This window comes from Sander vitreus, unplaced genomic scaffold (assembly GCF_031162955.1).
Source record: "Sander vitreus isolate 19-12246 unplaced genomic scaffold, sanVit1 ctg542_0, whole genome shotgun sequence".
In the NCBI taxonomy this organism is placed as follows: domain Eukaryota; kingdom Metazoa; phylum Chordata; class Actinopteri; order Perciformes; family Percidae; genus Sander; species Sander vitreus.
In genome coordinates, this window is record NW_027595641.1 from 1 (window position 1) to 26,965 (window position 26,965).

Genomic DNA, 26,965 nt, shown 5'->3' on the forward strand with positions numbered 1-26,965 from the left:
AGGTAGGAGACATGAGAGAGGTGGGAGAGACAGGTAGGAGAGACAGGTAGGAGAGGTTGTGATGACTTCCTGTGTGTCCTGCTGACTTCCTGTGCGTCTTACAGGCGCTGAACAATCTGCAGTCGACCCACTCCGGCTTCGGCTTCATCAACAGCGAGAACGTGTTCAAAGTGTGCGACGAGCCCCACCCTCTGCTGGTGAAAGGCATGCTGGGACACTGCGTGGCGGGCGACATCGACGAGGCGTACCGCGTGGTGGAGGCGCTGTGGGCGCTCGGATACTCGCCAGATGACATCATCGGGAACATCTTCAGGGTCTGCAAGACCCTCCCCATGGCAGAGTACCTCAAGCTGGAGTTCATCAAGGTTAGCCCCGCCCCCTTATTAGCACCACCAAGGTTAGCCCCGCCCCTCATTAGCGTTAGCCCTGCCCACTCAACACAGAAGCTCCGCCCACTTATAGTCATGGTTAGCCCTGCCCACTTATTATTATCATCATAACCCCTCAGAGCCTCTTGGTAACGGTTGTAGTAACTGTGGTAACGGCGTGATGTGTTTGTGTGCTGCAGGAGATCGGCTACACTCACATGAGGATGTCTGAAGGCGTGAACTCTCTGCTGCAGATGGCCGGGCTGCTGGGGCGTCTCTGCAGCAAGACGGCGCCCCCCGCTGCCAGCTGAAGGAACTGCTGCACGCCATCGCTCACGTTAATGCTCACGTTACACCAGAGACTAGAAATAAATCATCTGTTCACTGATCCGTGTCCACACAGTGTCTGTTGAACTGGACTCAGAGCTGTACCTGTGCTTAAAGGAGAACTTTCCATAATGTTGTTGTTCCACCCTGGACTCTCTGTCTCCATGTCTGAGTGTCTGATGGAACAACAATCTCTGAAACTGGTCCAGTATTAAACCAGAACCAAGCTGTAATGTTACCCTACAGGACTAATGTTCAGCAGCAGTTAGTAACAAGCTGTAATGTTACCCTACAGGACTAATGTTCAGCAGCAGTTAGTAACAAGCTGTAATGTTACCCTACAGGACTAATGTTCAGCAGCAGTTAGTAACAAGCTGTAATGTTACCCTACAGGACTAATGTTCAGCAGCAGTTAGTAACAAGCTGTAATGTTACCCCTACAGGACTAATGTTCAGCAGCAGTTAGTAACAAGCTGTACGTTACCCTACAGGACTAATGTTCAGCAGCAGTTAGTAACAAGCTGTAATGTTACCCTACAGGACTAATGTTCAGCAGCAGTTAGTAACAAGCTGTAATGTTACCCTACAGGACTAATGTTCAGCAGCAGTTAGTAACAAGCTGTAATGTTACCCTACAGGACTAATGTTCAGCAGCAGTTAGAGTCACTAAAAGTTGTGTTGTTGCTGCTGACAGACTCAGATTATTATTCTAAGTGTCTGACAACATTATGGGATGGATCCCTACAGAGAAAGTTTTTAGTTAAAGAGTAAGATCGTTTGTTTAACATGAAACAGCCCCGAAATCACCATCACCAAACCCACCAGACTCCATGTAAATAATCAGGACTTTTATCATCGTAAAACACACTTCATTCAAAGTGGACAGAAACTAAATAAAACTATCAAAAGCCGTCTTGGTTCATCTTTCCACTGTTCCAACAATCACCACTCTGGTTTGGTTGAAATAAACCCTTAATTCACCCATTTACATGTGGAGATATGCTGGCTCTATACACGCTAAAAGTCCTGATTATTTACATGGAGTCTGGTGGGTAAAATGCTGCTTACACAGTAACCAGGTTATATAAGTTTCCTTAAGATGTTGTACATGGCAGTATTGGTACTTTTACTGAAGTAAATTGAGGCCAGACCGTGACTTTGGATAACGAGCTTTATTTCATTACAAACTGGCTTACATTAAAAGTGATAACATCGAACTTTAAGAAACAGAACAGCTACAGAACGCTTCAGTACAAATCTCAGCAGTAAGAAGTAATAAATATTAATATTAAGAACAGACGGCGGAGATAGAATAACAGAACAGAGATGCTCGTCTCTCAACAGCTTTTTGTTTCCAGGAAACGTTTCAACGCTACAGAGCCCCTAACGAGAGTCGCCGTGACGCTGCAAACTAATCCCAGGATTCACTTCCTGTTGTGCAGTGCCGTAGCTTTAACAGTAGTCATGGAAACGTTCAGCGTCACTGCCTCAAACTACAGGAGCCAGCGGCGCCAGCAGCCTTCTGATCCATAGTACGCACGTTATCTCTCACACACACACACAGTAAACCAGTGTGTGTGTGTCTCTCTCTCTGTATCTGTGTGTGTGTCTCTCTGTATATGTGTGTGTGTGTCTCTGTATATGTGTGTGTGTCTCTCTGTGTGTGTGTGTGTCTCTGTGTGTGTGTGTGTGTGTGTGTGTGTGTGTCTCTCTCTCTGTATCTGTGTGTGTTCTGGGTTACTCTCTGATTCTCTCTGTCAGCTCAGAGACCAGTCACGTAGAGTTGTCCCACTCAGCGGTTCAGTAAGAGCAGAGAAGACTTCCACATCAGTCACAACATGAAAACATAAAGTATGACCGCTGCGTACAGGATCAGGACTGCTGGCGCCACTTCCTCCTCCTCATCATCAGTTTGTCTTCTCTAACACAGCGATCGTTAAAGTGCAAATCATCAAAATGTATTTCACCGAAGCCAGACGAGTGTTTACAGTCAGAGAATAATTAATAATGAATAATCAACACCGCTGGCAGCTTTCAGTCCAGAAACAAACAAACAGCAACAAGACTAACTCCATTTGTAACGTGTACATGATGTCACGTGAAGGTGTTTGAACTGATTTCACGGCACAGAGCATGCTGCTGACGCTTCAGGAACAGCTCCGTAAATATAGAGTGATATCGTGCAGAAACCAAGAGGAACACGCCAGGTGACTGCTCGCCTGCAGGATCCCCGGCCAAGGGAGATGTCAGAGGATGAAGCAACAAGTCCCCTTCATATCACTAACGCTCCCTCTGAGGCCTCAAACGGCCGACAGGAATCTGACATTCACAGAGAAACTTCTAGGAGCTTTTTCAGGTTTTACGTGGCGGAAACGTTTCCTACGTGAGCGACTAACTGAAGAGATATTTGGGCTGTTTGAAAGACATCTAATCTAGTTTTGGGCCACGTCGACTTTTAGGTTTCTCTCACAGGTAACTGGAAGCAGCTGGGAAAGAAGAGATTTGTACCGTAATGTCTAATTTACTTTCTTTGTGTTAAAATGGATTTTTATAAAATAGGTTTGAAAAACAGTATCTTTCAGGAAGTGGTGTCGAGTTCAGGTATCAAAACTTTAGGAATGGAGATACCGAGTACAGAGACAGCTGTTAGTCATTTCTATCGGCTCGTGGCCGTTCCCTCTGAAGCTGCTGCTAGTCGCCGGTTGTTGAGGTTCATCTGGAGGAACGCTGACCAACAGAGATTACGAGGAGACAACGAGCCACAAACTGCACCGGAGATGGTTTGAGCCCTGAAGTCTGGTTCCTCCAAAGATGACGCGTGAAGTATACTCTTAAATAACAGCTGTTCAGCAGCAGGAGTGTTCATCTACACTTTGTGACTTCCGCTTCTTATCAACCAAAACGTCCATCAACAACAGTCCTAACAGAATAATAAGATTATAATAGAGTAATAATAAAAAGAGAAGAAATACAACACAACTGTAAATATGAACCAGCTGTAGAGACGCACGGCTCGAGGGAGGAAGTAAGAAACAAAAGCTTTCAAGGAGATGAACAAACCCTAACCCGACTGATATCCAATCAGACATCAGACATGGGATCCAATCAGGACTTTGATCAGGGGATCCTGACAGGCAGCCTGAAGCTGTTTCTCTACTTTAGGTCAGGTGAGATGTTAAATCTTTGGGAAGAACGTTTACAACTACGACAGTTAGTGTGGAGAGACGGAGGAGAGTTCACACAGCCTCTGAGAGAGGAGAGAGAAGGAGAGAGGAGAGAGTAAAGAGAGAGTAGAGAGTAAAGAGACGGAGAGAGCGAGAGAGGAGAGAGTAAAGAGAGAGTAGAGAGTAAAGAGAGACGGAGAGAGCGAGAGAGGAGAGAGTAAAGAGAGACGGAGAGAGCAAGAGAGGAGAGAGTAAAGAGAGAGAGCGAGAGACAGAGAGAGAGGAGGAGAGAGTAAAGAGAGACGGAGAGAGGAGAGAGCGAGAGAGGAGAGAGTAAAGAGAGAGAGCGAGAGACAGAGAGAGAGGAGGAGAGAGTAAAGAGGAACCAGAGTGGAGCGTTCCTACGCCATCATCTGGATGGTGCGTCTGGTGGTGGCTGTGAGCGGCGGGCTGGCAGAGAGAGCGCCCTCTGGCAGCACGTTGGTAGAACTGCGGCTCCGCACGCCGTCCGTGGAGCCCACGCTGGAGGCCGAGTGAGTCCTGGAGCGGACCAGCCGGGTCATACCAACTGTGGGCACTGGGGGGGGGGGGCATGGATGTGTTAGGAGCATTCAGACTGGACTCAGATGTGATGAAGGCTCCGTTCCCACTGGAGCTCCACATCTGCCCAGATGTTACAGAGCTCCACATCTGCCCAGATTTTACGGAGCTCCACATCTGCCCAGATGTTACAGAGCTCCACATCTGGGCAGATGTGACGGAGCTCCACATCTGCCCAGATTTTACGGAGCCCCACATCCGGGCAGATGTTACGGAGCCCCACATCCGGGCAGATGTGACGGAGCCCCACATCTGGGAAGATGTGACGGAGCCCCACATCCGGGCAGATGTGACGGAGCCCCACATCCGGGCAGATGTGACGGAGCCCCACATCCGGGCAGATGTTACGGAGCCGCACATCCGGGCAGATGTTACGGAGCCCCACATCTGGGCAGATGTTACGGAGCCAATCAGAGGTATCACGTGATCATCGTTTCCATTTTCAAACACAACTAACGTTCAGCAGAGGTTACGGCCCTGAACACCGAGAAGAAGCTAACTCAAAGAATCCCTGAGACTCTATTGGTTGTGTTCATCGTGCACGTTGTAATGGTGATGATGTCATCATGTGGTCACGTTGTGTGAGCAGCATTAGCTTCACAAACGATGAAACACACACACACACACACACACACACACACACACACACACACACACACGTTATCTTCTGATCTATCAGTGAGAGGAGACATGCTGTCACTCTCACTGCAGCAGCATGCAGACACACAGAAACAAAGATGGAAATGGAGAGTAGCGAGGAAGTGTGTGTAATCCTGATACCTGATTGGCTGCTCAGGCGGTTTAACACAACATGAGGGACTGGAGGAAACAAAGAGAAGAAGAACGAGAGCAGAGAGGACAGAACAGGCTGAGAGATAACACACCAACAACTGCTACTTACAGGGAAGCATGGCTGTAGACACACACACACACACACACACACACACACAGACAGACAGACAGACAGACAGACAGAGACACACACACACACACACACACACACACACACACACACCTTTTGATTGAGCAGCTGGGTGTAAAATATTAGTTTTCATTCAGTAAAACTGATTAAACTAACAGTTTTAGTTTAGTTAAAGTCAAAGAGAAGAGTAAAATGTGTCTAAAGCTCTGAGACAGAGTTGAGATGTGAGGACATTTAACACAGAGACACAAAGACCAACAGGAAGCTCAAATACAGACACAACTCAGTCAAACTCAGTGGGAGGCATGCAAGCTGAAGTTAGTCTGTTTTTATGAATAAAAAGGAACTTAAAGAAAATCTTCTCCTGGATGTACGTGTGAAAGACATCAAGTGTTTGTGTAACAGTTCCAGAAGATATGAGAAGGTACTCACTGTAGCTCATCCCCTGGACAAAATACTTGAAGGCCTCGGCCAGTTTCCCCGGCTGAGGACAGAGACAAACACACAGTCAGACCGGCCCAACACGCTCAAAACTCATCACTGGCTGTTTTAAAGACAGAGAGACAAACCCGTCTGACTGACGGATGGCTGACATGCACGGAGCGGGGCACGGAGCGGGGCACGGAGCGGGACAGGGAGAGGGGCACGGAGCGGGACAGGGAGCGGGACAGGGAGCGGGGCACGGAGCGGGGCACGGAGCGGGGCACGGAGCGGGGCACGGCTAACTTCAGCTGAACACCAGACGAGGACCGAGGACAGTCAGAGGCTCAGACTCACCTGCACCACCTGAGGAAGTCCTCCACAGTCGGCCATCTAGTGGACAGAAACAGAACAACATGTGGTGACAACAGCTACAGCTAAACAGGTTCCCTTTAAGAGGTTTAAAACCTAACATGCTACAGATGCTAAACACAACGGACCTTTTTCACAGCAGACATGTTGACTTGTCATAGTAGGAAGAGCACAGCTGAGACTGATCACCTTAACGATGGCTCAGTTCTATCTAGTGTCCCAGTGAGATATTTCAGTGAGTCAGCATGAACAACACCAGGACCTCTCCTAAGAGGAATGCAGCCATCATTAATGGGTTTGAATACACCTGTGCTTTTGCTACTATGACATGTCAACAAGTCATAGTAGGAAAAGGTCTATATCACTCCCAACATCCATGGACACACCTGTCCTTACAGCCACTAACTGACTTTATGATCGGATTGGTGGAACCTCCACTATTCCTATCAGTTGTATGTTTTCATAGTTTTGTGTCGTAATCTACCTGCAAGTAACCTGAACTATCATCTACATCAGGAAAACAAGGTGCAGTTTGTTTACATCAGACAGACAGAGAGACAGACAGTTACCTTGAGCAGGGTGGTCTTGGTGGGGTTAAGTCTGGAGTTACACTCCACCTGCAGACACACACACACACACACACACACACACACACACACACACACACACACACACACACACACACAGTTTATAACAATGTGACATCACATACTGGCTGTTGTCATGGAAACAGGGCAGACACTCACCACGACATCAACAGCAGGCGATGTGTCTCCAACCACCAGCAGAGCGGGACACCTGAGAAACACACACACACGCACACACACATACGCACACACACACGCACACACACACACACACGCACGCACAGACACACACTATTATACAACACAAAAAACCTTAAAAACAGAAGCGCGACTGATGGATGTGTACCTGTCTCATATCATCCGTCAGATTAGATCTAACAGGACAGTGATTCTGATGTAACTGACAGTTTGTTTTTATGCAAATGAAATAGCTTTTTAAATGCTACGTTACTTCTAAAGATATGACGGAAGTAACAGGAAAACAGCTTTAAAAGGGACGTATTTATGCTGATGTGAAGCTTGGTTCATGAGGTAACTGATACATATTTAAAAAGACTTTAAAGACTAAAGTAGTCAACGTAGGAGAAACACTGTTAATGTAGGACTGTTAAACAAACAGAGAGAATAAATGTTACCTGAGGGTGTTGACCGAGTTTTCATTCAGACCAGGGAGAGGACGCTCTATCTGCAACTCAGTACGACTAACACACACAGACACACACACAGACAGACACACAATAATAAATATACAGAAATCGCTCCAAGTTTACAAACTCATCAGCTGATTGGGACCAGAGCGAACTAGCTGCAGGTGTGTTACCGCCCTTACACCAGAAACACACACGACTCGCTGCAGCACCACCAGTAGCAGTGAAGCGTAGATTCATGCCTCATCGCTCGCCTGGCTATTCATACCAGACACACACTTCTCCCCGCCGGTCACAAAGAGATCCTTCTCCTCTCCACTCTACAAACGTCTCTCTCCCCAGTGAGTGTGTGTGTGTGTGTGTCTGTCTCTGTGTGTGTGTGTGTGTGTCTGTGTGTGTGTGTGACTCTGTCTCTGTGTGTGTGTGTCTGTCTCTCCGTGTGTCTGATCACCTGTATTACTGTAGACCAGCTGAGGCGTCAAGATAGCCAAAATCACCATAAACCTGGGTGTTTATTTTGAAATGTAATTTTGTAAAGTATTGGGCTGCACTGTGGTCTTCCTGTATGCGATTACCTGCCTGGCTCGACACATTCACTCTCGGAAGGAGTAAAGGAGACGCCGAAATGATCGCTGCAGCGCGCAGGCTGGTGTGGCCGGATAGAGTGAATAACATGGGAGCCAAAATGAAAATCTCCCTGTTTCCCGGTGCTTCAGCGTATGTTTGTGGAGTTAGTCCCCGACAGCTCTGAGGGCTTCCTACCTGTCGTAGCTGTTGTAGAACATGGCCAAGTTGTCCTGAGGTACATCCTGAGAGATGTGGAGCCTGTAGGTCTGGACGATCTCCATGTTGTCGGTCAACTCATCCTACACACACACACACACACACACACACACATACATACACACACACACACAGAGACACACACACACACACACACACACACACACACACACACACAGAGAGACACAGACACACACACACAGTCAACAGTTGAGTGTGGACCCCAGACAGCTCCTCTATATCTTGTATTTCTTGTAAAGCCTGTTTGTCTCACAGCGCTGAAGTGATGTCCCATGATGGTGTCCACCAGGTTGCTGGTCCAGCCGCTCAGCTGAAGGACACACAAACACATCACAAACATTATGACTCTTCATTACTCAACATCACATTATGACTCTTCATTACTCAACATCATATTATGACTCTTCATTACTCAACATCATATTATGTTGAGTAATGTAAACATAATGTGTGTGTCGGACCTCTGCTCTCTGCAGAGGTCCAAGCCCGAGTCTGGAAGGGCTGTGGAACCCTGTTGTTTTTCTAAAGATTATTATTTTTTTCCATTATTCTTCTCCGCGTAAAACTCCGACTACAGCCTAAACCGTACATGGTGGGGGGTTGTCATTTTCAGGACTGGTCCAGAACTCCGCAAGGACCTCAGGCGCAACAATTGACCCACTTCCACCACTAGGTGGCGCTATAGCAGAAGAAAACGTGTTTGGCCCTATAACTCCCACACCGTACATTCAAACATCACGTGATATAGGCCACGCCCATTTCCGCCTAAACTTTTATGCGTGAAAAATCGCGATTTATCAAAAACCTACTTTTTCTATCTCCTCCTAGACCGTGCTACCAATTGGCACGAAACTTGGCAGGTAGCATCTCCAGATTGACCTGACAAAAAGTTATAAAAATAATTTTTATACGATAAAAATTGTGCATATTACACCCAAACTAATTTGTGTAGCTAACTATGAAAACACCAACTTTGCCATATCTCGGCCAAAATAACTGCCATCAACGCCAAACTTTAGATTATTGTTTACCATGACCCTCTGAAGGTCACCCACACGTTTTACAAAAATTGGCCACTAGGGGGAACTACAAGTACAAAAAGTTTATATCTCATGAACCGCTCATCCGATTTTTACAAAATGTGTTGGGTACCATGTAGGGCCACTCCTGAGGCCAACCCTAGAGTGGGGTACTGAGGGGTCAAAGTGGGCGTGGCCTGTGGGACACACGTCTAGATTTACTACTTACACTAACGTGAACAACTTTAAATTTACAGGGTAGATAGACAATGGGTCATGGACCACACCTACCAAACATTACACATGTGGACCACTAGGTGGCACTATAGTGTTTTTTTGCCTTTAACTCCCACATTACACATCGCGCATTAGAAATCCTTACATCCACGTCTTCCTTGAATCAAGCTGAATCACCTGATATAGGCCACGCCCATTTCCGCTTAAAAGTTTTTTCGCAATATCGCACAATGCGCAAAACCAACTTTTTTGAACTCGCCCTAGGCCGTGCAACCAATCAGCACGAAACCTGGTAGATAGCATCTCCCTATAGACCTGACTGAAAGTTGTACAAAGAATTTTGCTACGTTAAAGTATGCGCATTTGACGACCAAACTAATGTTCCTAGCTAGCTACCACACACGTATCATATCATATCTCGGCCAAATTAAATGTTATCAGCAAAGAACTTGAGATCGTTGTTCAACATCCCACTACGATGCTCTGTACCAAATTTGGCAAAGATCGGCCTTTAGGGGGCGCTATAAGCAACGTTTACTTGTTTCGGCCAATAACTCAATGCATTTAAATGGGAAATTTGCAATTGCAATATCTCTGCCACAGTAAATGCAATCAACACGAAACCTGTGATGCTCGTTCTGCATGTCGCTCTGAGGCTCTGTACCAAATATGGCGAAGATCGGCCATTAGGGGGCGCTATAATCAACGTAGACGAGTTTTGTCCCTTTTACTCAATCAATGTTAATGGCATATTTGCAATGGGAATGTACCACAGACCTTGCAGCTCACACTTCTCAATATTTACTGATGTTTGCCTCCTACGTTATGTTTTGGTTTTTGCTTTCGCATGCTCCCCTGGTTTTCAAAAATAAACAAACTTCTTAACCCACCTGACAAAGTTTCTACAACCTTCACAGTGGACGAATGCAAATACAAACTCTTTTCTCTCATTTTTTGAATCCAAAATCGACATGATTCATAGGCGCCGATACCGTGGGAGCACCCACGGAAAATACTGAGCACCCACGTGTGCCAGACTGCCAGTAGGCTCCATTCATTTCAAATTAAACATTGCAGTTGGTGCTGAGTGGAGCGTCTGACATAGTGTGATTGGTTATGTCGGTGGCATTGATTCTTAATTTCCCACAAAGCTGATCGCGGTTACGTGTCAGTTAAACTTTTCATCTCCAATCCTATCTGTATTTGTGAGAAGCGGCGCTGTCCTGAGTTGAAAGCCTACTTTACGGCTTAATTATCGAGTTAATAGGCGTGTGTGTTCGTGTCGGTCGCTGTCCATTTCCTAAGGTTCTGAAATGCAAACAAATTTTTGACTAGTTTTTTTTTTTTTTTTAAAGGGCGTGCGCCAGTGAGCACCCACGGACGAAAACTAAATCGGCGCCTATGACACCATTTACAACAACCTGACCACCTCCCCTGCTCCTTCAACCACCACACCTGCCTCCCCCCCCCCCTCAGTCACTCTCTCATTTCTCTCTGCTGTCTCCTGTGGTCAGGGGGGTGAAGAAGTTTGTTTATTGTAGAGAACTGTTAAAGGTATGTGTATGCATGGAGGTGAACTGTTAACCGCTACATTTGCAACGGCAATGTATGGCAGACCTTGCGGATCAAACCTCTCGATATTCCCCAACGTTTGCCCCCCCCTACGTATTGTTTTAGGTCCCGCATTGGCGCAGCTCCCCGGGTCATCGGGGGCGACTGGCATCGGAGGCTTGGACCCCGTCATAACTGCTTGCAGTTCTAGTTTTTATTTAATTTCTGTCAGTGTAAAATATTCTGAATAAATAACAGAATGTTCTAAGTAAATAGGATAAATAGGTTTGGAATTATTTTTACAACTGAAATTTTTTTTTTTGTAACAGACCGAGGGAAAGTACCAAAAAAAGTACCGTTGGGTACCGGAACCAAATTTGAGGTACCAGTATCGATACTGGTATTCAGATGCGAAAGGTACCCAACCCTACTCCTCGCTTCAACACAAAGGTGTTCAAGGGTCAGGGAGCGCTGATTCCTGCCCCGAGGAGCCAGGAGGGACACTAACATTCACAGAGACACTTTGTCTGGCCGTCTGGAATACTGTGAGCCCTCACGGTAACCCAGAGTCATCATTAGTATATGTGTAAGGCCCACCCCAAGAGACAGATAAGCCAATCAGGCTTATTGATATCTTATGGGACATTTTACTGTAAAGTGTGTCGAAAGTGTCCGGAACAGTCTATTTAACATAGAGAAAGAGACGTCTGTGTCGCTGTGTGTGTCGCTGTGTGTGTGTGTGTGTGTGTCTGTGTGTGTGACGGTGTGTGAGTGTGTGTCTATGTGTGTGTGTGTGTGTGTGTGTGTGTCTGTGACTGTGTGTGAGTGTGTGTCTATGTGTGTGACTGTGTGTGTGCGCGCGTTTTTTCTGTGTGTGTGTGTGTGTGTGTGAGACCTTAGAAGCAGCCCAGTCCACCCAGCCTTTAGCACAGGGGTCGATGTTGATGAGAACTAAAGCCTCCACCAGAGCCGGCTCATTCAGCTGAAACACATCATCATCATCACAACTAAAAAAAGGAATATTTCACTCATTTGTCTGTAGATCATTCTGTTAAAAACATCCTGAGAAAACTTAAAATCCACTGTCTCCGTATGGTGAGTTGAGGGGATTGTTACGTGGCTTCATCGCCCTGTAATCACAGTCTGATAGTCCTGTAATCACAGTCCTGTAATCACAGTCTGATAGTCCTGTAATCACAGTCTGATAGTCCTGTAATCAGTTTGATAGTCCTGTAATCACAGTCTGATAGTCCTGTAATCACAGTTTGATAGTCCTGTAATCACAGTCTGATAGTCCTGTAATCACAGTCTGATAGTACTCAGAACAGAAACTATGTCCCCGGGGTGTAACACTCTTCCTATCTTAACTTAACACTTTAGAAAGTTGATTTACTTACCGCCAGTTTGGTGAGGATGTAGGCTCCAGCTCCAACGCCGATACCAATCACACTCTTCACTCTGATAACACACACACACACACACACAGACAGACACACAGAGACACACACGCGCACACACACAAATCAGGATGACTTAACAAAATGTGTGTTCCTACTTATATACCCAGCATGCTTTGCAAAGAAGACAGCAGACTCACTGAAGCTGAGTCAGGACAGACGGCAGCATCTCCGCCAGCTCATCCATGGAGGGGTACTGGTACCTACACACACACACACACACACACACACACAGTGTTGTGTTATTATTGTCTAAAGAAACAGATACATTTCTCTGTTGTTTCAGTTTTTGTTATTCTACCAAAAAGTTAGATTCTCATGTGTAAATAAAGAGAATGCCCGTTTGGAGAGAGCGTGTCCGTTTGGAGAGAGAGAGAGAGAGAGAGAGCGTGTCCGTTTGGAGAGAGAGAGAGAGAGGGAGAGAGAGAGAGAGAGAGCGTGTCCGTTTGGAGAGAGAGAGTGTGTCCGTTTGGAGAGAGAGAGTGTGCCCGTTTGGAGAGAGAGAGAGAGCGTGCCCGTTTGGAGAGAGAGAGAGAGAGAGAGCGTGTCCGTTTGGAGAGAGAGAGAGCGTGTCCGCTTTGGAGAGAGAGCGTGTCCGTTTGGAGAGAGAGAGCGTGTCCGTTTGGAGAGAGAGAGAGAGAGAGCGTGCCCGTTTGGAGAGAGAGAGAGAGAGAGCGTGTCCGTTTGGAGAGAGAGAGAGAGAGCGTGTCCGTTTGGAGAGAGAGAGAGAGAGTGTGTCCGTTTGGAGAGAGAGAGAGAGCGTGTCCATTTGGAGAGAGAGAGAGAGAGCGTGTCCGTTTGGAGAGAGAGAGAGAGAGCGTGTCCGTTTGGAGAGAGAGAGAGAGAGAGCGTGTCCGTTTGGAGAGAGAGAGCGTGTCCGTTTGGAGAGAGAGAGTGTGCCCGTTTGGAGAGAGAGAGCGTGCCCGTTTGGAGAGAGAGAGCGTGTCCGTTTGGAGAGAGAGAGCGTGTCCGTTTGGAGAGAGCGCATGCCCGGAGAGAGAGTGCCCGTTTGGAGAGAGTGTCCGTTTGGAGAGAGAGAGAGAGAGAGAGAGAGAGAGAGCGTGTCCGTTTGGAGAGAGAGAGAGAGAGAGAGCGTGTCCATTTGGAGAGAGAGAGAGCGTGTCCGTTTGGAGAGAGAGAGAGAGAGAGAGAGAGAGAGAGAGAGAGAGAGAGAGAGAGAGAGAGAGAGAGAGAGAGAGAGAGAGAGAGTATAGAGAGAGAGAGAGAGAGAGAGAGAGAGAGAGAGAGAGATAGAGAGAGAGAGAGAGAGAGCGCGTGCCCGTTTGTGTTTCACTGATGAAATCATGATTTTATAATCCCCCCCGACATCTCCTGACACAATCACCAAACACACAAGTTAAAGACAACAGCACTGCTGGGAGTTCGGCTGCAAAAATCGTCATTTAGGAACCGGTAATGAAGTCACGGTAAAGCAGTCACGGTATTGGTACTGGTACCAGTGATACCCAGCCCTAGTCAGAAGTGACAGAGAGCGGCTGGAAGGGAGAAAGGTCTCCCTCTCTCTGGACAATACTGGCGTCCCTCTTCTACAGAGAGTCACTAGATTTGTCCCTAGTCGCTGTTTTGACCCTGTCTCCGCTGCTGTACAGCGTCACAGACATTCCTTGATACATAGTTTGATGAAAGATACTGAGGTACTTCGCGATAGTATGCTATCCCCCACTCCAAGTTAACATGTGACATGTTGTTGTGCTTATTCTGTTTGGTTTTATTAAAGACGTTGATGTTGTACAGGAGGCTCCTCGTCTCTGAGCCAGCACCAACAAAACACCTGCTGCTCACCGTGCCGTCAAGCTCCACTCCATCAAAGATCTGATGTTTGTTCTGCTGATTCACAACACGTACGTCCTGGTGACAGCTCAGGGGAAACACTGGGAATGTAGAGGACTGGTTTGTGTACACACGCGTGTGTGCGTGTGTGTGTGTGTGTGTATGTGTGTTTTGTGTCTGTGTGTGTGTCTCTGTGTGTGTGTGTCTGTCTGTGTGACTGTCTGTGTGTGTGTGTGTGTGTGTGTGTGTGTGTGTGTGTGTCTTTGTGTGGTGTGTGTGTGTGTGTGTGTGTCTTTGTCTGTGTGTGGTTGTGTGTGAGTCTTTGTCTGTGTGTGGTTGTGTGTGTGTGAGTGTCTGTGTGTGTGTCTGTGTGTGGGAAATATTCCTGTGTGTGTGTGTGTGTGTGTGTGTTTGTATTACCCGGTGGGAAATACAGGAGCGTTCTCCTGCTGTCCTGGAGCGTCAACATGCAGGACTGAGAAATGCTGTGTCACTTCCTGCATGTCCTCGTAGTTAAACAGGCTGTTAAAGCAAGACTTATCTACACACACACACACACACACACACACAGACACAGACACAGACACACACACACACACACACACACACACACACAAACACACACACACACACACACACACACACACACACACACACACACACACACACACACACAGATTATTTACAGACTGGTGGATGTGTGAAACATTATTTGGTTTTAATGTGAAGCATTAAATGAGATATAAAGAATCTAATAGCTCCGTGTTTCTCCTGTTTTTCCTCCGTACTGTAGCTCTGTAACGATGACTGTGCGTATTTATACTCACGGTTGAGTCCGACGTCATGGTAGGTGAGGATCGTGGGTCGGTTGCCCTTAGCAACGCCCCTCATGGTAACGTGCAGCACACCGTGGGCCGTCTCCACATCGTGCTCCTGAACAACACAGCAGACAACAAACAGTTGAGCAGCAGCCTCCGGGGGGGGGGGAGAGACAAACGTTAACGTATCTCACGCTGCAGCTACAGTGGTGCTCATAAGTTTATGAACCCTTCACCAGGGTATGTGATGATGGGGGGGTATGGTGAAGGGTATGTGATGATGTGGGGGTATGGTGAAGGGTATGTGATGATGTGGGGGTATGGTGAAGGGTATGTGATGATGTGGGGGTATGGTGAAGGGTATGTGATGATGTGGGGGTATGGTGAAGGGTATGTGATGATGTGGGGGTATAGTGAAGGGTATGTGATGATGTGGGGGTATGGTGAAGGGTATGTGATGATGTGGGGGTATGGTGAAGGGTATGTGATGATGTGGGGGTATGGTGAAGGGTATGTGATGATGTGGGGGTATGGTGAAGGGTATGTGATGATGTGGGGGTATGGTGAAGGGTATGTGATGATGTGGGGCTGTTTTAATGTATTTAGATTTTTTATTCCTCTTTTTAGTCAGCTTTATCATAGGTTCATAATCTTATGCAAGCCACTGTAAGTGAACACACTGCGGGCAGGTACCAGCGGGGGTTTCTCTCATCTCATTTAACACGAGGAAGCAGAAAACATCCTTCTGATATCACACAGTCAGCAGCTCATCATCAACACAGAGAAACTGATCACATCTGTCTAATATGTTTGGGTTTGTATGCACCAATCACCAAGGCAAAGTGTGACTTACTGGAGCAATGAACCCTTTCCTGATCACATTCAGAGTTTAAGATGCCTACCCGTCTACGTAGATCAGAGAGGTATAACAGCGAGCTAGAGCACAGAGCAGATGGCATACGACTGTACGTCATCATTGCTTCTGGCTCTGGTTGCGCCTTGAAAGGTCAGCGGCATTAAGGTCAAAGTTGAAGTAATTTGAACTTTGAGCGCAGCGTTTGGAAGCATTTTTGAGCGGTGCGCCACGCCAAGGGTAGCGCTTCGTTACGAGTTGTCTCCACCGCTCTCCCCGTAGGAAAACCGAGGCACAGCCAGCGCAGGGCGGTTCATTTACCGTGCATTCACACTGCCTGCGTCAGCCATCAGACGGTGCGGCGGAAAAACGCAGATCTGCACATTCATTTTAAAGAACCACGCCGACTTATTGGGACTTTGTCTTATTCACCGTATCCAACATTTTCCTCTTTACATGTTGTAGAGTCACAGCGTGTACAAATAACAAGGTCACATGAGCCATCTTCTAACCGTATACACAATGGGAACTAGATTCTCAGAAGCCAAAGCACTGCTACTTCTGCTACTTGGGCGGAGTGATTTGCTCGCAGCACCTGAGAAGCCCCGTGGTGAGGAGCAGAGAGTAACAACGGTGCTTTTCAGGTGTTGCCCTACACCCACGGAGATGAGAAGGGTGTGTATGGACTATCTAACTCTGGGGATACGCTCTGAGACAAAGTCCAGATAAGTCTGTGTGTTCCTTTAGATGGGGGTAGTGCACCTAGGCAGCAAAAAGTTGAGGCTGAGTCAACTTCTGTAGAAACTCACCTGTGTCCCGCTGCGGGGGCCAGTCATGTAACAGAGGTCAGACTTGTGGGGGTGTTTTGAGGCTGCGGGGGCCAGTCATGTAACAGAGGTCAGACTTGTGGGGGTGTTTTGAGGCTGCGGGGGCCAGTCATGTAACAGAGGTCAGACTTGTGGGGGTGTTTTGAGGCTGCGGGGGCCAGTCATGTAACAGAGGTCAGACTTGTGGGGGGTGTTTTGAGGCTGCGGGGGGCCAGTCATGTAACAGAGGTCAGACTTGTGGGGGGTGTTTTGAGGCTGCGGGGGCCAGTCATGTAACAGAGGTCAGACTTGTGGGGGGTGTTTTGAGGCTGCGGGGGGCCAGTCATGTAACAGAGGTCAGACTTGTGGGGGGTGTTTTGAGGCTGCGGGGGGCCAGTCATGTAACAGAGGTCAGACTTGTGGGGGTGTTTTGAGGCTGCGGGGGCCAGTCATGTAACAGAGGTCAGACTTGTGGGGGTGTTTTGAGGCTGCGGGGGCCAGTCATGTAACAGAGGTCAGACTTGTGGGGGTGTTTTGAGGCTGCGGGGGCCAGTCATGTAACAGAGGTCAGACTTGTGGGGGTGTTTTGAGGCTGCGGGGGCCAGTCATGTAACAGAGATCAGACTTGTGGGGTAAGGCATGGATACCTGACCCGAGCCCGAGTTCGGACAGATATTTAGAAATTATGTTCGGTCGAGTTCGATCACATCAGCGTGATAAGGCATTTGTTGTAAAATGGTGCTGCGGCTCCTTTAAGAGAGCTCTGTGTGTGTGTGTGTGTGTGTGTGTGTGTGTGTGTCTGTCGGATGTGGGCCGGGCTCGGACAGAAAAATTTGGCCCATTCCGGACTCTATTGTGGGGGTGTTTTGAGGGGGTGTGAGAGTCCCGTACAGGAAACAGGAAACATCACTGCCTCTATCTCTGCCACACCAAACACAGCTCTGAACTGTCTCCTCAGTCCCTCCGTCTCTTCTCTTTCTCTCTCTCTAAACCATCTGACTGTGGGATATAAAGTCTACGTGGGCTACGCTGTTAAAGAACACAGAGAATCAGCAGATCGCTGCACCTACGGTGAATCAATGTAAATAATGTGAGCATCAAAACTAACTAAAAGATGTTTCTCAGATCTAATGACTGTAGTCAGTCTCCAGTACTTTCTCTTCTCTTACTGTGTTCACTGTTATGCACGTCTGCATACATGAAAACTTATTATTATTATTATTAAGTTATGCTTTGAGAAAGGAACTTTTTCTGTAGCAGATTTGATGCACCAAACCAAGTCCCCTGTATGTGAACACCTACCTGTCAATAAAAGCTGATTCTGATTCTAAAGAGAGGCCTGATTGTCTCTCTATCCTACAGCTGAAGCAAAACCCATACAGCTGAGAAAGTCAAACAGTTAGCTGTGTGCCAGCTAGCAGCGTGTCTGCAGCTAAACAAGATCAGCAGGCTAACTAGCTAACTAGCTAACCGGTTAAAAGGCTGCCTCCTGTAAACTAGCAGTTGGCAGGGCAGGCTAATGATGGTGGCTAACTCACCCCCTCGACTCCTAAAGAACAGGAGATCTGGTGCAAATCCACACAGTCAGACATCCTGACAGACGGGGAGTTCAGAGAGACGTAAAGAGAGAATATTAAAGGGCTCAGCGGAGACAGAGACACAGATTAAGGTCAGCTGCTTTCCTGCTAGCCGTGTGATTAGATCTCTGTCCTCATTGGTTACCAGCAGTAAGGTCTTAAGGTCTGAACAGCCAACCACTTGTTGCCCGTCTGTCTGTCTGTCTGTGTGCGTTTGTTTGTTTGTGTGTGCGTCTGTCTGCATGTCTGTGTGCGTGCGTGCGTGCGTGTGTGCATGTGTTTTTTTTGTACTTGTTTCAAAGTTTTTGTCACTTTTTTCTATGATGTCTAAGGAAGTATTTTAGAGCTTTATGTGGACCAAACTGTAAGTGAGAAGAATATATGAGACATTACAGCAAATAAGAGCATGTTTATAAAGTGTCCATGTCTGTGTCTGGATGTCTGTCCAGTAGAGCAGCTGAGTCTGACCCTCCTGATGAAGGACTGAAGCAGATATTGATCAGCAGGACTGACGTAATTACAGCGGGTCAGTTAGCATCAATGTGTCCGATCAGAGAGGGATTTAATTAGAGCACAGAGACACTGTGCCTCTCTGCCAGCCAGCTGGACTACAGCAGCTCCTTTCCATTCAAACTACAGTCATACACAGCTCTGAAATATAGGTTTTACAGCTGCAAAGATAAAACTCATTAGTTATCAACTAAACGTGTGTGTGTCTTAGGGTTGGGTGGTAATACGGTATACCGCTGGGTCTAAAAATAGCAACGGTATCAGTTTCAATACCGTCATTTAAAAAAATGCAATGCACTTATACAGGAGACAAGGATCAAATATAAAGACTGAAAGAGACATTCACCAAGGTACTGTACCTTTAAGGGAGAGGTGTTATGATATACGAGTTCAGGGTTAACAGCTGAATTATGTCAAACGACGACAGTGGTGGAAATGCTGTTGCTGCGGCGGCGGCCGCTGCTAGCGGCAAGGCTAATGTCGCTGCTATCTACGCCGCCACCATCAAGTTACCGGACTTTTGGCAGCACAACCCACGGCCGTGGTTTCAGCACATCGAGGCCCAGTTCCAGCTGAGAGGAATAACACGGGACGTTACAGAGTATTTCCACGTGGTATCGGCCTTAGGTGCCTCAACAACAGCCAGGGCTATGGCGCTGTTAGAGGCTCCTCCGCTAACGGCGAGTACGACGCACTCAAAACGTTCCTGTTGGACCTCTTTGAGCTGTGGGAGCTGGAGAAAGCAGACCGCCTGCTGTCCCTGAACGGCCTTGGCGACAGCAAGCCGTCCGACTTAACGGAGAGGATGCTGGCTGTGCTGGGCGCGGCGGAGCCCTCATTCCTCTTCGCCCACATTTTCCTGCAGCAGCTTCCAGCACCCGTGCACACCGCACTGGCCTGCTCCCCCCTCTCTTCCTCCAGAGACTATCAGGCGCTGGCTGTGGAGGCAGACAGGATTTTCCTCGCCAACCGGCAGCAGTTTGTCCACGCGCTGCTGCACCCCCAGCACACGTCTGCCCCCCCAGCACATGTCTGCCCCCCCAGCACACGTCTGCCCCGCTTGCACTCCACAAAATATAATGATGTAATTATGTGTGGTTGTCATCACGTGACAGTGTGGAGGAGAACGTAGTTCTTTGTAAGTTGTTATGTTATTATTGTTTCAGTATTAGTGTTTAGTATTCAGTTTCTGAACGGTGAACAAGCCAACAGTTTGGTGACGCCGTCTGAGCCTTACGTCATCATTTTAATTAGTCACGGTAATACCGTATACCGGTAAAATAGGGAGGAGGGTTGACGGTATCAACATTTGGATACCGCCCAACCCTAGCGCCTGTGTGTGTGTGCATGCATGCGTGTCTGTGTGTGTGTGTGTGTGTGTGTGCATGTGTGTCTGTGTGCATGTGTGTGTGCGTGTGTATGTGTGCGTGTGCATGTGTCTGTGTGCATGTGTGTGTGCATGTGTGTGCGTGTGTGTCTGTGTGCATGTGTGCGTGTGCATGTGTCTGTGTGCATGTGTGCGTGTGTGTATGTGTGTGTGTGCATGTGTTTGTCTGTGTGCGTGTGTGTGTGCGTGTGTGCGTGTGTGTCTGTGTGCATGTGTGTGTCTGTGTGCGTGCGTGTGTGTGTCTGTGTGTGTGCGTGCGTGTGTGTGTCTGTGTGCGTGCGTGTGTGTGTGTGTGTGTTATTAGTGATACCAGTTGTATGAACATCTGGGTAAATACGGTTTAAAACATTCAAAGTGGCTCGGTCAGACATTAGTTAGTTAATCCCTGTAGTTATATTAGGTTTCATTATGTCTCCAAGGTGCTTAAAGAAAGACTTAATAACCCACACATTAACCCAGAGTGAAGTGATCTCTGTGTAACTGTGTGACTACATGAGGATGACTGGGTGAACTCACCTGACAGTCAAAGTCCTGCAGATTTCTCCCGTTCTGGAACAGAAAACAGAGACTTTATGTATCATTACTGTTATGAAATGTGTTAATCCAGAAGTTACAGCACCCAGGATATCATGAGGTCACTCTATAAATCAGAGGACATGTTATCTCAGATGGTTTAACTTTAGTTTAGTCCAGGCGTTGGCCTCCGTCCCCAAAATAGAAATCTGTCTGGAGCCGTAAAACACATTAGATCTTTATACTGAAGGTACCAGTCTATCAACATCACTCAAAGGTCTGAATAAGCCTTCATTTATAGGTGAGGTTTGTCTTCTGACCGTTCTTAACGTACACATGTGCTCTGCTCTGTCCTAAGCACCACCCCTCTCACCTGTCCTAAGCCCCACCCCTCTAACATATCATAAGCCCCGCCCCTCTAACCTGCCATAACCCCCGCCTTTCACCTGTTCTAAGCCACACCCTTCTCACCTGTCCTAAGATCAACCCCTCTCACCTGTCATAGGCCCCGCCCCTATCATATGCCCTAAGCCCCGTCCCTTTCATATGTCCTAAGACCCACCCTATATCATGCCATAAGCTCCGCCCCTCTATCCTGCCATAAGCTCCACCCCTCTCTCCTGTTCTAAGCCCCGCCCCTCGTATATGTCCTAAGCCCCGCCCCTCTCACCTGTCCCGTCAGGAGAGGTTTGATCTCAGTCAGCTGGACGTCATGAAGCTCCTCCATCATAGGACGCTTTACTGCCAAAACACAGACAGACAGACAGGTTAATTACACAGGGAGAGAGACAGGTTACACAGAGACAGACAGGTTAATTACACAGAGAGACAGACAGGTTAATTATATAGCGAGACAGACAGGTTACAGAGAGACAGACAGGTTAATTACACAGAGAGACAGACAGGTTACAGAGAGACAGACAGGTTAATTACACAGAGAGACAGACAGGTTACAGAGAGACAGACAGGTTAATTATATAGAGAGAATCCATATTATATATATTATATCATATAACCTTTATCATCATAATATTATAATTAGGGCTGTCAATCGATTAAAAAATGTAATCTAATTAATTACATACTCTGTGATTAATTAATCTAAATTAATCTCATACATAATTAACGGTGCCTGAACCGAGACTTTTTAAGAAAGTAAAAAAAGAAAAGAAATAAAAAGGTATAAACAACAGTTGGTGACATTAAAGAACGGCTTGTTTATTGCTAAGGCCATATGGTCAACATTAAATGATTAATAATAATGTATAACAATAACTTATTTCACTAGTAAATTGCTGTTGAACGACAAAAACAACAACCAGATGGGAAAGGGCATTTAACAATAACTTCAAATGCACCACGACGCTGTAGTTTACCAGTTTCATTGAACACACCGTCTGTGTTGTTTCTCCGACGGCAGCTGCAGATTGTTACATCCCGGTGTTGAATCCTCTACAGTAAAACACAGTCACACTTTACACCGTTTAGCGTTAGCTGTCAGCATTGTAACCGTGTTTAATCAGCTACTAGCTAGCGGTAGGCTAACGTTAGCTGCTGTCGAGTATAGTGTTAACTAGCATCAGGTGCAGCGGTGTTTGTGTTTCCTGTATCGTCTTCAGAGCAGCAGAGAGAAGAGCAGACATATCAGTGGCACCAGATTTCGGTAGCCAGGGTTGGCAGGAAGAAGATTTTTATAAGTAAATGTTCCAATAATGATCCAGGCAGAACATTCTCGTCTCCTCCTTCATTTTACAGTCCAGTGGGGCTAGAACGGCTCCGGGTCAAACCTCAACATGGAATAGATTAATCTGCCTTATTTTGACAGCCCTAATTATAATTGATTTGACAGGATCACTGTAATGGAAACTGAACCGTGAGGCCAGATTCACACCTCTAGTTCAAACTGATGGAAACACAGATCTCTTCTCTCATTGGCTGTCAGCCAGACTCTCTGTGTGTGTGTGTGTGTGTGTGTGTGTGTGTGTCTGTGTGTGTTTGTCTCTGTGTGTGTGTCTGTGTGTGTGTGTGTGTGTGTGTGTCTGTGTGTTAACTTGACAACAGATATAAATACTAACAGTAACAATAATCTCCGCATCAGATCTCTGGTCGTGTTTCTGTGCTGAACTGAAGAAAAAACATTAAAAACTGAATGTACTGAGCTATTTGTGGCACACACACGCACAGAGACACACACACACACACACACACACACACACACACACACACACACACACACAGAGACAGAGAGACACAGAGACACACACACACACACACACACACACACACACACACACACACACACACACACACACACACACACACACACACACACACACACACACACACACACAGAGACACACACACACACACACACACGTTAAACTAATTAATTACCCTGGATGCTAATGTTAGCTCTAGACTTCGGCTTAGCAACCGTTACTAGGGAGACGTTTCGCTTCGATAGTCACACGCACGCACGCACTCACTCACTCACTCACTCACTCTCTCTCACACACACACACACACACACACACACACCTGTAACCTTATCCAGCATCGCCATAGCAGACCACAAGGGCGGAACACTAACCTCGGAGCTAACTTCCCCCAGTAGTTGCCGTTAGCACGACAGTTAGCATGATAAGATAACCTAGCTAACGTTGGTTCAGCTTTGGGAAGCGTTAGAGGGGAACACGTATCGACGGGGGAACAATCTTCGACGCAACACCGTCACTAACGTATAGCCTTTAATAGCCGTTAGAGCAGCTAGCGGACTGCTACTCACCGTCGGCCGTTAGCTCCGGAAGCTTCTGTAGTTCTCCGGTTATCCTCCCGGTTAACGGTAGTGCGTTGGCGTTAAGTGGCAACCGTTGGTCGCGAGCCTCCTTCACACTGATCTGTGTGTGTGTGTGTGTGTGTGTGTGTGTGTGTCAGCCGCACGCGGACGGTCAGGGGCGGAGCTACGTCAACGTAAACAACGGTGACGAGAAGGAGTCCGCCAATCACAGCAGGTGTTACATTTCATCACACAGTGGAAGGGAGGGGAGAGGGGGAGTAGTCGGATACTTTACTGCAGTAAAAGTACTAATACCCAGTTTCACTGGGGACTTTTCAAATGAATTTGATATCATTTTATTTATACGTCACGGTGATCGGCTACTATTATAAACAATAAGACATTGAGACATAGTTTCTTATAGGCTCCATACACATACTCTGGTTCTGCTGATTAACTTAGTCCATAATAATATATTATATTATATAATAATACATTCTCTCATATGAAGCGGCTCAGTTGGTAAACTTTTGAAAACGTTAAAAAATAACTTCAAAAAGCCTGAAAAAAAAATGCTGAAAAAGCCTCATAACGGTTATAAAATAAAACCGATAAAAACGTTGGAAAACTCCCAAAATGTCAAAACACGTGGCAGAAACTTAACGTAAACAGTGACAAAGGTCGAAAAACAAACCGTCAACTGTTGTCATATTATTGTTATTATTATTATTATTATTATTATTATTATTATTATTGTTATTGTTGTCTCTTTGTGTGTGTGTGTGTGTGTGTGTCTCTGTGTGTGTGTGTGTGTGTGTGTCTCTGTGTGTGTGTGTGTGTGTGTGTGTGTGTGTGTGTCTCTGTGTGTGTGTGTGTCTGTGTGTGTGTGTCTGTGTGTGTGTGTGTGTGTGTGTGTGTGTGTGTGTGTGTGTGTATGTGTGTCTGGGTGTCTGTGTGTGTGTGTGTGTGTGTGTGTGTGTGTGTGTGTGTGTGTGTGTGTGTGTGTGTGTGTGTGTGTGTGTATGTGTGTGTGTGTGTCTCTGTGTGTGTGTGTGTGTGTGTGTGTGTGTGTGTGTGTGTGTGTGTGTGTGTGTGTCTCGTGGGTGTGTGTGTGTGTGTGTGTGTGTGTGTGTGTGTGTGTGTGTGTGTGTGTGTGTGTGTGTGTGTGTGTGTGTGTGTGTGTGTGTGTGTGTGTGTGTGTGTGTGTGAGATAAAGCTGTTCTCAGTTATTGTAGATTCCTCCATAGATATAACGAGGATCAGTTTTCTCAGATATGTCACCAAAACAGGCAGCAGCATTGAGCACTTTATTACATTTGAGGAGTTACCTGATGGCAGTGCGGCGTCCTTTTATGATCTTCTGCATAATTCGCTGACAAAGGAGCTTGGTCTTAATGTAAATGCTCTGAGGGGACAAGCATACGACGGTGCCAGAACGATGTCAGGACAGTTAACGGGGCTGCAAGCCAGGGTCAGGCTAAATTGCTCAGACAAGGCATTTTATGTCCACTGCTGCACACACAACCTCAATCTGATTCTTATGGATGCTGCGGGTTGTTTGTGTAGCGCTAAAGTTTTTTTTCAGTACACTTGAGACCTTGTACTGTTTTTTTAACTTCAAGCCTTCCGAGATTTAAAATACTGGAGGAAAATCATGCAACTGGAAAGAACCGTTGTTATACTGAAAAGCCTTTCTGACACACGGTGGGGCTCCAGGAAGCCGGCCACAGAAGCGGTGATACAGAGCCCCCCAGCAATTCTCAAAGCCCTGAGCCGTACCCAACACCACCACAGCAGCACACCCAAGGCGGCCTCTGTAGCTGACGGCCTGCTGTCAGAACTCAGCACATTTGTATTCATGTTCATGTTGGTGTTTTGGAACGATTTGTTGAAGAGGACATACATCCTGTCGAATTACCTTCAAAAAGAGTCTCTGGATGTCAACAGTACTGTGGCTCAGATCAGAGAGCTAGGCACAGAGGAGGCCTCTGACAGCACGGAGAACACAGCAAGAAGTCAGAGAAAGAGACGGAAGGAGCAGAGGGTTCGCAAGAGAAAAAGGCCTTTTGACGAGGACGCAGAGGACGACCAGATCGAGGACAGCAGACGCCGCTTCAAAGCGGGAAATTCATTTTTACATTCTGGATGTTTTTGCGGGGCAGTTTCAGACTTCAAAAAAAATGGCCAAACTGTTTGCAGTACTCTGCCCAAAGCGGTTTGAGCACCCTGATGATGAGGAGGAAATGCTTGAGCTGGCCCGTTTCTACTCAGAAGACATGCCCGAGCCAGAAGACGCAGGGGAGGAGTTTTGCTCTTTTGGTGCATTGTATTCTGAGTTAAACATGGATCTCACCACCGATGTCGTCCGGCCATTCCTCGTACCAACGACATGGACAGAGCCCACCACACCTGACCATTCTCCACAGGACTTATAAACCCCTCCCATCAGTTTCAGCCGTCTGCGGCTCATTAAGACATTCTGGCGTTGGTGCATGGATGAGGCCAGGCTGTCAATCTCAGCTGGCTGAGTGTGGAGCGGGACAGACATGGAGGAGAGGAGGATGAAGATGTAATGAGGGACCATGATATGTATATAGTTTTGTTAGATGTATTTGTTCTGGAGGATTGTTAAGCAGACAACAAAATGGTAAAAAAAAAAACGTCGTTACTGAGAATGTTATAAATCAGTTTTACTCAAAGTTTCCATCCCAGTTTTCATGTAGCACCTGTAGCCTCCCTATGGAGTCGTAAACAAACGTTGTGTTCAATATATAAAATAGTGCCGTGTCATTATATAGTGTCGCACTGATTGAGCTCTCTTGGCCTGTTCAGCACCATCGCTGTCCATCAGCTGTCTCTGTCCCTCAGCTGTCTCTGTCCATCAGCTGTCTCTTTCCCTCAGCTGTCTCTGTCCATCAGCTGTCTCTGTCCCTCAGCTGTCTCTGTCCGTCAGCTGTCTCTGTCCATCAGCTGTCTCTGTCCATCAGCTGTCTCTGTCCGTCAGCTGTCTCTGTCCCTCAGCTGTCTCTGTCCGTCAGCTGTCTCTGTCCCGTCAGCTGTCTCTGTCCCTCAGCTGTCTCTGTCCGTCAGCTGTCTCTGTCCCTCAGCTGTCTCTGTCCGTGGTGCTGAAACATTTTAACTGGACTGGCCAACTGTTTTGTTTGTTTGTTTGTTCTTCAATACAAACTTGTCTTTTCTTTGTCTTTTCTTTGTCTTTTCTTTGTCTTTTCTTTGTCTTTTCTTTGTCTTTTCTTTGACATATAGGCTTAGTGGCTCAACAACTGACACATTATAACGTGCATTCATCAGATAATTGACCGTTTTTATTTAACCGTTTAAATTTTAAAATGTCTTGGTAGCAGAGGGCCCCATGATGAAGCTCCGCCCCCACTGTGCTGAGGGTCTAGCTCCGCCCCCACTGTACTGAGGGTCTAGCTCCGCCCCCACTGTACTGAGAGT

General features: G+C 46.9%; 2 protein-coding genes across 5 annotated transcripts; one reads left to right on the plus strand and one right to left on the minus strand.

The window, feature by feature from the left end:
• Positions 1-74: 74 nt before the first annotated feature.
• On the plus strand, positions 75-847 carry LOC144514323 (replication factor C subunit 2-like; the record flags this gene model as incomplete). The annotated part of the gene is made up of 2 exons (XM_078245485.1): positions 75-365; positions 569-847. Coding segments are annotated over 2 exons (402 nt in total), but the record flags the coding sequence as incomplete, so codon positions are not given.
• A 1,005-nt stretch (positions 848-1,852) lies between these two features.
• LOC144514322 (protein NDRG3-like) lies at positions 1,853-23,686 on the minus strand. 4 transcript variants are annotated; one of them, XM_078245482.1, is made up of 17 exons: positions 23,516-23,686; positions 22,125-22,182; positions 21,401-21,471; positions 20,734-20,766; positions 15,094-15,199; positions 14,687-14,807; positions 12,616-12,678; positions 12,416-12,476; positions 11,914-12,000; positions 8,465-8,521; positions 8,170-8,273; positions 7,396-7,461; positions 6,920-6,971; positions 6,743-6,790; positions 6,159-6,194; positions 5,814-5,865; positions 1,853-4,436 (listed from the first exon to the last, which is right to left on the minus strand). In XM_078245482.1, exons 3-17 carry the CDS (start codon positions 21,458-21,460, stop codon positions 4,261-4,263), a joined length of 1,122 nt encoding a protein of 373 aa, XP_078101608.1. In that variant the 5' UTR covers positions 21,461-21,471; positions 22,125-22,182; positions 23,516-23,686; the 3' UTR covers positions 1,853-4,260. The 4 variants fall into 4 exon arrangements, with proteins under 4 accessions (XP_078101608.1, XP_078101607.1, XP_078101606.1 ...); XM_078245481.1 differs by having other exon boundaries at positions 22,107-22,182; XM_078245480.1 differs by lacking the exon at positions 22,125-22,182.
• Positions 23,687-26,965: the final 3,279 nt, after the last annotated feature.